The sequence below is a fragment of the Myotis daubentonii genome, chromosome 5, assembly GCF_963259705.1.
Source record: "Myotis daubentonii chromosome 5, mMyoDau2.1, whole genome shotgun sequence".
Classification (NCBI taxonomy): Eukaryota; Metazoa; Chordata; class Mammalia; order Chiroptera; family Vespertilionidae; genus Myotis; species Myotis daubentonii.
This window is the reverse complement of record NC_081844.1, coordinates 97,086,051-97,098,487: the sequence shown is the minus strand read 5'-3', so window position 1 is coordinate 97,098,487 and position 12,437 is coordinate 97,086,051. Positions and strand designations below refer to the sequence as shown.

The window sequence follows — 12,437 nt, the reverse complement described above, 5'->3', positions numbered from 1 at the left end:
CTGGAAACTCCTTTAGGAATGCAGGTTCTCAGGCCCCACCCCCAGAACTGCTGAATCAGACAGTCTGGGGGTAGAACTCAGAAATCATTGGTTTAACAAGGCTTCTGTGTTATTTTGAGAACCACTGGACAACATCATGTGGGATGGAGTCATCTTTGAGTTTGGAGCAATTACAGTCTAAACTAAGAGAGAAACTAAATCCCTACAACAAGGGCTGGTGACCAGGTCATTGCCAGAATTTGAAAGATTGTCTCTATGTTACCTTTTCCTCCCCAACCTAAGCCCTTTAGCCTCGGCTGTCACTGCAGATACTGCCTTGTGCTTCAATGACACACACACGTAGCTTATGTCTCCAACTGACTTAATAAATATTTGTTGAATGAAAGCATTTGCTCCTAAAAGGCAGGAGCCAGGTAAAAACTTTTTTTCTCTCCAACTGCTCTAGCTCAGTGCCCTTTACACAATAAGCACCAAGTGAAAAATAAAATCACTGAATGTTGATCTGGACAAATCATGTTCTTTATCTGAGCCTTGGGTTTCTTGTCTTTAAAATAAGAGGATTGTGTAAGAAGGCTAGTCTTACATCTCTTTCAGCTTCAGATCATCTATGGTTCTCTGTTTGGAGATGTGCTCGCCCAGTAACTAGCATAAGGGCTCCTACAATTCATTTAGTGTTACCATGACAATGTAGAGAAAAAGAAAATAAAGATTAGAAACAATATGCATAGATTGTGAATATGGTTTCCAAAGGTAACTGAATAATGATTGATATTCTCTCTCCTCTTTCCTTCTTCTTTCTCTTTTCCTCCTCTTTCTCCTCTCTCTCTCTCTTTCCCTTCTACAGATGCATCAGCAGCAGTTGGTCCTCTTCTGTTTTTCCCTGGTTTTGCTGGCATCGCCCCTTATGGCCATATGGGAACTGAAGAAAGATGGTAACTAGACTCTCCTAAATATCTCATTTTGAAGATGATGATGCCAGAATGTCTTGCCTAAGGCCACAGGCTAGTACAAGAGATGGAACTGACTATAAACCAGTGGTGGGGAACTTCCAGCCCGCAGGCTGTATAAGGCCTGTGAAGTCATTTGGTCTGACCCTGCCAAGGCATTAGGAGTGAGTTAATTCAATGTTTGACCAAATATAGCAGGCTAATTTTTAAGTTGATAATTTTGTATGGCCTGTGAATGATGTTATAATTTCCAAATAGCCCTTGGCAGAAAAAAAAGATTCATCACCCTTTCTCTAAACCCAGACCAATGTGACTCTAAAAACCAGGCTCTTTACCCCTGTGACTCTCACAGCAGGCATCAAAATCATCTGGAAAGTATAAAAAAAAATAGGTCACTGGGCCCATCACACAGTTCCCTGGTCAGCAACTGAGAATTTGCATTTCTAACAGATTCTCAGGTGCTGCTGCTGATGGGGGGGTTCCATGATTGTGGTTTGAGAACCACTGCATTAAGTGATTCTATTTAATTAATAATTGATGCCCGAATGAAGCTTTGATGTGACATCATCTTTAAAATACTGTATCCTAAGCCATTCCTCAAGTGTCAATTTAGATGCTGGTATTAGAAACCAAAGGCAAAGCCAAGGAGACAGACAGTCTGAAATATAGCTCTTGTATTTCTAACTTGTTGTAACCTTGCTTAGCCTCTTGGTCTCAACACCCTCCTCTATAGAATGGGAAGACTAACACCTACTTAACTGCCTCATAAGACTGTAAAATAGCTTTAAAAAAATACAAAGAGAATAAAATTTTCCATTGGTGAATTTCATGCAGTATAAACTAAGTCCCAAAATCCCCACAGAAAATTTTAAGACAGTCTCTCTGTGCAGTTGTCTGACCCTTTGGTCTGTGACTAACAATAACAACTAACACTGAGTTTACTGAGGCAGGCTTCTTTCATTTAATCCTCACAGCCGAATGAATCTATGATGTAGGTACTATTATTATTAACATTTTACAGAAGAGGAAACTGAGGGTCATAGTGATTAAGTATCTTCCTCCAAATCCTCCAGCCAGCTAGTGGGAGTAGGATTTCAGTCCTGGTCAGTCTTATTCCCTCTGAGACTAAAATTGCGCTGGAAGTTGTTTATCTCTGCCAGTCCTTCAGCAAAGAGTCTTGTGCTGTTTGCATTCTTCCGTGTATCAAGGCCTTCTTCATCTGCCAGCTGATCAGAGGTTAATTACTAACAGCAGCCTGCCAGTTCACAAGTTGATGGCATCTATACAACTCTTTGCTTCTATCTTCCATGACCTTGAGCCCAAGGGGAGCCCGGTACCCCGAGATCCTCTCAGCAGGCCTTTGCTGCTATAAGCTAGGCTAGGTTGTACTTCAGCAATGCAGATGCCCAGGAAGTTCAAAAGACACAGTCCCAAAGTCTGTGTGGCTTACAGTATGGTTTTCCATGCTCTGTGCTCTCCAGTTTATGTTGTAGAGTTAGACTGGTATCCTGACGCCCCTGGAGAAGTGGTGGTCCTCACCTGCGACACCCCTGAAGAAGACGGCATCTCGTGGACCTCGAACCAGAGCAATGAGGTCTTAGGCTCTGGCAAAACCTTGACCATCCAAGTCAAAGAGTTTGGAGATGCTGGCCAGTACACCTGTCACAAGGGAGGCGAGGTTCTCCGCCAGTCTCTCCTTCTGCTTCACAAAAAGGAAGATGGATTTTGGTCCACTGATATTTTAAAAGACCAGAAAGGTAATTCCATTCCCTTGGACAGCATCAGTTTTCTCCATAAGAAATACAAAAATTAAAAATTTTAAAGGCAAGACATGATCAGTATAGTTAATGCAGCAATCAAGTCCCTTACAGAAACCACTCAGAACCTGCATTGTCCTTTGCTTTGGTTTTCCTTTGCTAGACACTTTGGGTAATTTCATGTTGAAAGAGTTTCATGGTGAGTCTAGATCAGCGGTTCTCAACCTGTGGGTCACGACCCCTTTGGCGGTCAAACGACCCTTTCACATGGGTCGCCTAAGGCCATCCTGCATATCAGATATTTACATTACAATTCATAACAGTAGCAACATTACAGTTATGAAGTAGCAACGAAAATAATTTTATGGTTGGGTCACAACACGAGGAACTGTATTTAAAGGGCCAGAAGGTTGAGAACCACTGGTCTAGGTGCTTTTCCGTAGGTTCTCTTTAAACAATGGCGCTTTTATAGAGAGGGTAATGGAAATTAACCAACATGAACAGTACATAACTCAGCACTGGAGTGATAGCCTTAAAATAATGAATACCCCGCCGAAACCGGTTTGGCTCAGTGGATAGAGCGTCGGCCTGCGGACTGAGGGGTCCCAGGTTCGGTTCCGGTCAAGGGCATGTGCCTGGGTTGCGGGCATATCCCCAGTGGGAGATGTGCAGGAGGCAGCTGATCGATGTTTCTCTCTCGTCGATGTTTCTAACTCTCTATCTCTCTCCCTTCCTCTCTGTAAAAAATCAATAAAATATATTAAAAAATAAATAAGTAAATAATGAATACCCCCTCAATATGTAAGTTGTTATGCTCTGCAGAGTAAGCTACCAGTCCTCACTGAATTGCCTGCCAGGGGAGCAGCATCATTTTCCAATAAATTCAAAGGAAGATTTTTTACTCTTATACCATTTGGTGGCCTGTGATTAAGCACAAGCAAAATCTTTCTGGGAAACACACACACACAAAATAACAAAAAACAAAAACCTAAACACTTGTTCTTTTTCAATCCAGAACCCAAAAATAAGACCTTTCTAAAATGTGAAGCAAAGAATTATTCTGGACGTTTCACCTGCTGGTGGCTGACAGAAATCAATGATGATTTGAAATTCAGTGTCAAAAGTGGCAGAGGGTAAGTGAAACCACTCTGTTTTCTCAGTGTTTTGCTAGAACTACTATTTCATTAAGAAAATAAGGATGACCTAGTAATGCCTTTTAGTTAATGATAAGAGAGAAAACAAAGTCAAACCCATATTTTTTTCAATGACTCCTCCCCTCCCTTGCCTAAGTTGGGGAAAGAACATGGATATTTAAGGTAATTGCCTGAACAAAAGTATGCATTAGAACAGAATACTATCTGGGCCTGGGCATAGCCTCTGCTGTTTGAACTCACTCATCCAAATGGCCTGATGATGCCTCATTGAGGCTCATAGCACCATGGGGAGGGATAAAAGGAGAAATCGAAGCTACAGATGACTTGCCAAAATTGCACCTTGAATCACAAATAGAAACAAGAGCTCTAGAGCATAAACCTTGCAAGCCCTGGAGTTGACTCCAAAACTCTGAGGCCTCTAGACATTTTCCCCAGGCAACCTGAACAACTTTTTCTTCTGCTAACACTGCTCATCTTAAGTTCACTCTTTGTCTTATACACTTGGACTTTTCCTAAGAAACCAATTCCCAAGGATGTAGCACTGTGTTAGCCCAACATGTGACTTCACTCATAATCTAAGTTCCCAAACAATGTAGGAGAATGGAGCCAAACCTAGTTGATCAACCTGGCCTGTCCACTATGTACCTGAGGAACCTTGGGGTCTCACTTTTTCAACTTTAAAATGAAAATGCTTACTAGAGAAATGTTTACACAAGTGCACAAAGACGTAGATGCAAATATTCATTGGGATGTTTTCAGCAGGGGAAAGGTGAAATAAAGTGTGGTTTATTATAGTCTTCGGCTTAATGTGCAGTCATCAAAATAACCCAACATATATGGTCTGTTGTGGATCATTCCTCATATGTTCAGATATGAAAAAGATGGTTACAAAACCATATATATATATAATTTGATCCTCATAAAAAATAAAATCTAGCCCTAGCTGGTTTGGCTCAATGGATAGAGCATCAGCCTGTGAACTGAAAGATCCCAGGTTTGATTCCGATCAAAAGCACATGCCTGGGTTGTGGGCTCAATCCCCAGTGGGGGACTTGCAGGAGGCAGCCAATCCATGATTCTCTCTCATCGTGGACATTTCTATCTATCTCTCCCTCTTCCTTCCTCTCTGAAATTAATAAAAATATATTTTTAAAAATTGAAAAAATAAAATCTATGTGCATTTATATAGATGAAATGTGTGTATATGCATAAAAACATATGGCTATATAACTGCTTTGAATATTCACAGAAAAGGTTCTGGTGGGATACAACAAGATATAAATAATATTTATATTAGGGTTAAAAGGGGGATTGGGTTTAAAAGAGGTACCACATTTCCTTTATATGCATCTTTATCATTTTACTATTTTATAATTGCATGTTGATTTTATAATTAAAATGGGAAAAATAAAATAAAAATGTTAATAAGGAGTTGTAACCAGGGGCTCTGGATCTAAAATTTTCTGAATTCATATTGGCCATGAACCTCCGTTTCCTCATCTGTAAAACTATAATAATAGAACATTTGTACTACCTCTGAAACATTTGCTGTCATGGGAGGGCAGTTCCTCACTGCCTGGGGATAAATCAAACCAGTTAGAGAAACTGTGACCTCAGAAAGTTACAACCACAGGAACTCGCCCACACCTGTAAGACACAGGATATGTCTGTCTTTGACTTCAGCTCCTCTGACCCCCGGGGAGTGACCTGTGGAGCAGCGACACGCTCAGCAGAGAAGATCAGAGTGGACCACAGGGAGTATTGGAAGTACACGGTGGAGTGTGAGGAGGGCAGTGCCTGCCCAGCCGCCGAGGAGAGGCTGCCCATTGAGGTCGTGCTGGATGCTGTTCACAGGCGCAAGTATGAAAACTACACCAGCAGCTTCTTCATCAGGGACATCAGTGAGTGTACTTGAATATATATGCTTAATAGAGACAGATGCCATTCATTCACTGGAGTAAGGGGTTTACATGCATTCTCTCTTTTATTCGACACCCCCCAAAAAGTACAATGAGATACTATTATCTATCTGCATTTTAAGGAAGGGGAAAATGAGTCTTCAAAAAGTTAAACAACTTGTCTTAGATCTCACAGCTAGCAATTCAGACCCACATCTGCCCCACTAGAAAAAGCAGGCTCACCCTGGCTCATTTGGTTGAGGGCACATGCCAGACTCAATCCCTATAGGGGGTGTGCAGGAGCAGCCAATTGATGGTTCTTTCTCATTGATGGGTTTTTTGTTTTTTTGTTTTTGTTTTTGTTTGATCTCTCCCTCCCTCCTCCCTCCCTCCCTCTCTTTCTCTCTCTCTCTCTCTTCTCTCTCTCTCTCTCTCTCTCCCCCCCCCCCTTCTTCCTAACAATCAGTAAAAACATATTTGAAAAAAGAAAGTAAAAGCTGGCTCTTGGCTAAACTTCTGTTCTGCTCCCAGGGAGCTTCCATGAGGAATCCAAGAGCAGCCCCTTTGGCATGATAGTCCTATTTAGAACCAGCACTTTCCTACCAGCTGCAATTATTCCCCACCCACCTTTCTCTAGATTCTTAAAAGAGACTTCTTTATTGAAATAAAAACTGCTCCAAAATGGAAATCAGTTTTTTAAATTGGCAGATGGAGATTTTTCATTTCCTTTACCATTTCTCCACTGAGAAAGTGTGAGAGAACCACAGAACGTACAGTAGCATTGGTAGAGAGACTGACCTTGGCCAGTTGGGGGAAGGTGGGGTCTAGTTCACAGAGGTTGACCAGGGAAGGTCTCACTGAAGAGGTAACATTTAGCTGAGTCCTAAAGGAAGGGAGATGTCAGTGTGTTAAGAACAGAGGGAAGAATATTTGTGAAGCATCTGCTAGGAGCTGTGGTCTGTGGAGTGGTGCTGGGTCTAGGAGCCCAAGCACATTCCATAGAATGTCTTCCTCACCTCATGAGAAGAAGGTACACTACTTGGGGACAGTCTTTGGGACACTCACTGCTGTACTTCCCATGTGTAGTCCAGTGGCTGGGACACAATGGTTGCTCAGTTATTATTTATAGAAAGATTTGATGAATGAACAAATGAGCATAGAGATAATGTGATTGTAACTGCTATAGGACAAATCAGTGCCAGATGCCATGAAAAGATAAAAGACACTAAGTGGGAAATCTCTCACCTCATCCCCAGCAAGAGACTCAGCTCAGTTCTGAGTTGGGTGCAAAGAGAGGGCTTGACCTCAGAGAGGGTGGTCCTTCACTGATACCCCAGGCAAGAGAGTCTTATTGTCTCTAACTTTCTTCTGAGCACTACGCAGAAGTGGTTCCCCTACCAAAGCCCATCTGATTGTCCATGGTAACAAGGATTCTGAGCCTCTCTCAGGGTCAGCCATAAAGGATGTGGCTGCCTTCCACAGGCACCAGAGTGAGTACCAGGAGTAAGGGAGTGTCACATCTGCCAACCAAGTGCTCAGAGAAGTTAAGTAACTACGCTATGGACTCACAACTGGTCAAAGGTGAAAGTGGGATCAGAAGCCAGAACTACCTTGCTCGAAAGCCCCACCAGGGAAATAAAAGGTGTGTATCTTCTTCCACAGTCAAACCAGACCCACCCAAGAATCTGAAACTGAAGCCGTTAAAGGATTCCCGGCATGTGGAGGTCAGCTGGGAGTACCCCGACACTTGGAGCACCCCACATTCCTACTTCTCCTTGACATTTTCTCTTCAGATCCAGGGCAAGAACAAGAGAGAAAGGGTAAGATGTGATTCCGGTGCCAGACATGCTGTGATCAGGTTTATGCAGGCCCACAACAGGAAGGGGATGAATGATGATGACAGCAGCTAATGTTTATTCAGCACTTTTTCTGTACCTTTTTGTGTACATGTTTATCTCACTTAATCATCACAGTAACTCTACAAAGACGGGCAGTAGAATTATCACCACTTCACTAGTGACAACACTAAAGCTCAGAAAGGTTAAGTGACTTGCCCAACGTCACCCAGCTAGGAAGTGACAGAACCAGGACACAAACTCAGACTGCTGGACACCAAAGCCATATACTTTCTATATGGTTAACCATTAATTCTTGCACTCACTTGATCCTGATATAGGAGAGCTGGACTCTGGGAACCGAAATGTATTATTTCAACTCAGTGAATATAATGGATGATATAACATTCATGCTATGTCTCACCCAAAATGTCTAACTCTTGGCTGTTCTACATATTGTGAAATTATTCTATTAAACAGAATGTCAGTATGTACACAGGCTAAATGATGGCTTTCCAATTGTCTTGCCTTGGCATCAATAACCCCAGGATCCTAGAGGCACTTTTATAGAGCTTTAGCCTCCTTGGATCCGTTTTACTGGTAACATCACCAGATAAAGGCCTTATTCAGCATAGCATTTAGCATCTGATAGAAACTCAGTGATTCAGTCGCTCCCTAAGAATTTTTTTTGCAGGACAAAGGGCTATTCTGGAGTCAATTTCAATAAATGTTATTTAAAATCTTCACATGTATCTTCCCTACTTAAGATCTGTATCATTAATGGGCAAGATTTACTGAGTGCTTTCTATATGGTTAGATTTTGCTAAGAGCTTTACACAATTATTATCTTTTAACTTTTACAGCTCTGTGAGATAGGCATTTTTTACTATCCCCCTTTTGTAAGTGAGGAAACTGAGACACAGAGAGCCTAAGACATTTTTCAGTGGTCACACAGCTAACAAGTAGCAACGTCTGACTTCGAACCACAAGTTTGTCTGATGAAAGGATCGAGAGTATGGTATTTCTGAATATCCACGGGACAATTAGAGCAAATCTGTCCTGGTCCCAACATCGGCCTTGTACTGGGGTGAGTGCACATGGGCCTTCAAACAAAGCAGCTGTGCTAGAAAGAGGAAAGCTGGACCATTTTCATCCTCAGGACTTGCGAAGTAGAAAACCTGCATCTGAGTTTAGAGCTTCTGTCAGTAGGTGGCGCAAGTACTACACACTCCTCTGTGAATTACCCTACAACCAAGGTCTGCTTGCTTTGAGAAATATGCCCAGCCTACCTTGTGACTGTATTACCAAAGGTTTTCCTCTCTTTTGCAGAAAGATAGACTCTTGGAAGACAAGACCTCAGCCAAGGTCACGTGCCACAAGGATGCCTTGATCCGTGTGCAAGCCCGAGACCGCTACTATAGCTCATCCTGGAGCGAGTGGGCATCTGTCTCCTGCAGTTAGGTGCGCAAGCCTAGCCCAGACCTGCACACTCAGTGTACCAGGTTCAGGGAACTGGGGAGGGGAGATTCAGGAGAGGAAATAGAGGATCCCCAGCAATGTCACCAGAGTCAAAAACATACAGTTGCTCATTAACAGATGTTTATTTGATGTTCATGTTGTTCCAGGCACTATGCTAGGCTCCGGGATACTGAAGTAAAAAGAACAGGCATAGGTCCTGCCCTTCTGGAGGGAAAGGCAAAGAAGAAAGAGAGGCAGCTAAGAGTCAGAGTAGGATGGTTGCAAGCTGTAGCCAGGAATTAGAACCTCATCCAAAGGAGAACCTGGGGGACCACTGGAGGGCTTTCAGCAAGGAAATGACATGATCAGATACCCTTTTATGAAAACTTTGAAGAGAGTCTCCCGTGAGCAAGATACCAGGCAAATCCCAGGCCACATAAGGAAGGGTTGGACCCTTCTGACATGGAACCCCACAACCCAATTGCCCAGATAATGTGATTTATGAAATATGAAAGGTCTGCTGCTGCCTTCTTATTCCTCATAGACTTTGGGCATTCTTTTTCAGGTTCTACTCCCAGGATGAAACCTTGGAGGAAAAAAGGAAGCCGTGCAAAGCTTCTAAGAGGCACGATGCACTAGACCCAAAAAGATATTTTCTACCTAATTGTGTTTTTTTAAGTGTTTTGTTGTATTTATTTTATTGCAATGCTAACTGCCCAATGAAACAATCCGGTAATTTATTTATAGAGTTGCCAGCTAGCAGGCTGCAACTGCTATTTAGATATTTAAGTAATTTATGTATTTATTAATTTATTATAGTATTTAACATTTTTGTGCCAAGATTTATATGTTTCACACTCTCATGACCTGATCCATAAGGAATGGGTCCTATTATGCAAAATGTGAATTTATGTGTCATTTATACTGACAACTTTTCCATCGATGCTGCAAGTGCCTCCGTGTTATGGCAGCCAGTAAGAATGCAGAGTTCTGATGCCAGAACCATAATATACTTGTGATGGATGGATAATTAAATGGAGACTTGGAGACGAGAAACCACTTGCGAAGGTCCTGGGAAGATGTTAGTTCTCATGTCCAGGAAGAGTTATAATTCACGGCCACCTAAGCAAGTTAAATCTTTCAATGCCTGAATTTAGAAAGGGCTAAAATTCAAAAAAAAAGAAAAGAAAAGAAACTGAGCTTCATTCCGCCTCTGTGGCAATCCCCACCCATCTATCTGTAAGGTATAGGAGAGTGACACAGACATCACAAGTGTCTGAAAAGTAAAAAGATCTTATGATTGAAGAGGAAGAATAAGTGTGGTTATAGATAAGGCCATAAAAGTGTCAGAATTGCCAGTTGCTCCTCAGTAGCCATACAAGAAAAGCAGACAGATGCAAAGAAACGATCAAGAACCGCTCAATGGTCGACATGAGTGACCCTGACACACGGATGTGAACAGTGCCGAACCATTAAGGTGCTACTTTTAAGTAATGAATGCGCTTTCTGTAAAGTGAGTCCATTTGTTTTCTGTTTACTTATTTATTTTTATAGTCCAACTGTGAATAAAAATGTAACTTTTCTTTACAATATTATTTTGGGCTTGCTCAGCTGCCTTGGGTATCCTGTTCCAACATTTACCAGGGCTGCAATTTTTCCCCCCTACCATTGGAGAATGGCCCCTCCTTCCAGCAGCTTCACTTCCAGTTTTGCAGAGTTGTCCTTTCCCTTTATAGGATTCCCAGTCAGTGTCTTGCTGAGCTCAGGGACTGTCCCTGTCATCTGACCGTGAGGGACTCTGCAAGGACACTGAACTGTGCCATGCCCTCTTTAGGGGCTGGATGCTCTGGCTTCTTCCATCTCCTGTCCTAGAATCAACTCTCCTCATTTCCCAAGCATCAGGAAATAAAATTGCAACCTGGTAAAGCTATGAGCATTCCACCCCATAGGTCCAGCTCCTGTTTACAGGGGGTTTGCCATGTGTCTAGACATGTGCTCGCCCCTGGGGTTGAGGAGTTTCAAAAACCTCAGGCTACCTCCTCAAACAGTGCCCACCCCTGGCACAGCTTATAAGACAGGGATAAAAAGTTAACTTTAATACCAGTAAATGCTAAAAATGTTTTGTATATGTGGTGTCCTGAGGTGAGAACAAAGGAGAAGGATCAGGTGACCCAGAGTCACCCAAGAAGGCTCCATAGAGAAGAGGAGGTGCCCACTTTGGGCTCAATGGGCAGGGCCTGCTCATTCCCCTTTGGTGCCTCCCATGGAAAAAGTAAGTGCTGGATTAGAAAGAATGGAATCCATTCTCTGCGTCTTCAAAAGCCAGGTGTGCACATCCGGGCTTCCTTGCAATGGCAAGGTAACTATAACAGAGATGTCTGTTCACATTCCTTATTTTAAGTGTCCCCTGAAACCATTATTATACTCTGCTCCTGGCCTAGAGGAATATTAGGAAGTTTCTGTCATCCTAATCCAACATTTGAAACACATCATGTTGTGTAAGCTCACACTTGATAGCACGTGTTTGGTTAATCATTGTCTGTCTCCTACTGGGTCTTTCACCTAGAGATATCAAGGGATTATTGGGGATTTAATGAACAACACTTTAACCAAGAAAAACAATAATGAATCACATTTCATGAGCACAGTGACCTGGGGACTTTTCCCAAAACTCCCAGCCAGCCTGGGGCAGAGTTCAGATGTTCTGGCTCCCAACATGCCGAGTGCTTTCCTGACACAACCTCTTAGTATTTTGATTGTTTCTTTGAAAGATATTCTCCAGGATTCCTTTTTATTGGGAATCTACAAAATATATCAAATGTCCTAGCAAAAGAGCTCAGGACTGGAAACCAGGAGACTGGGCCGTGGGCCTGGTCAGCCCTGCTATGTGACCATGTGACCTTCAGCAGTGACCTGGACACAGCCTACTGGTGGTCCAATCAGTTCTCACTCCCAACGTCCTTCTCCCCTGAGGCGAGGGCCCTCCTCAGCTCTAAGGTTGGGAAGCTAAGTGATCACTTTTCTAGCACCCTTGCTGCCCAGCAAGGCCACAAGACCCAGTTCTGCCCATTGAGATGAAATGGGGGCTTTCTAGACAAAAGACAGAGCCATGGCTAGCATGGCCCTTTCCCTCCTCTTTCTCTCTTGAGCAGATAACATTTAAGACTCAGAGGATATCTGGTGACCAGGATGAAAACCACCACGCTAAGACTGTAAAGACAGAAAGACTCAGGGACTCTAGTGACATCATCAAGGAGCTACACCAACCCCTGTAACTACCTACCCCAAACTTCTTGCTATGTTAGAAAGACAAGCCCATATTTGCAGGGTTTTCTTAATTGTGGTAATACACATAACAAAATTTGCCATTTTAACCAGATTGAGGTGT

At 42.7% G+C, this 12,437-nt stretch overlaps 1 protein-coding gene across 1 annotated transcript; it reads left to right on the top strand.

Annotated features, from left to right (window-relative positions):
- Window positions 1-844: 844 nt before the first annotated feature.
- Window positions 845-9,052, top strand: IL12B (interleukin 12B). Its single transcript, XM_059695360.1, has 6 exons — window positions 845-932; window positions 2,429-2,704; window positions 3,720-3,837; window positions 5,542-5,759; window positions 7,419-7,576; window positions 8,921-9,052. Exons 1-6 carry the CDS (start codon window positions 845-847, stop codon window positions 9,050-9,052), a joined length of 990 nt encoding a protein of 329 aa, XP_059551343.1.
- The last annotated feature ends 3,385 nt before the right edge of the window (window positions 9,053-12,437 follow it).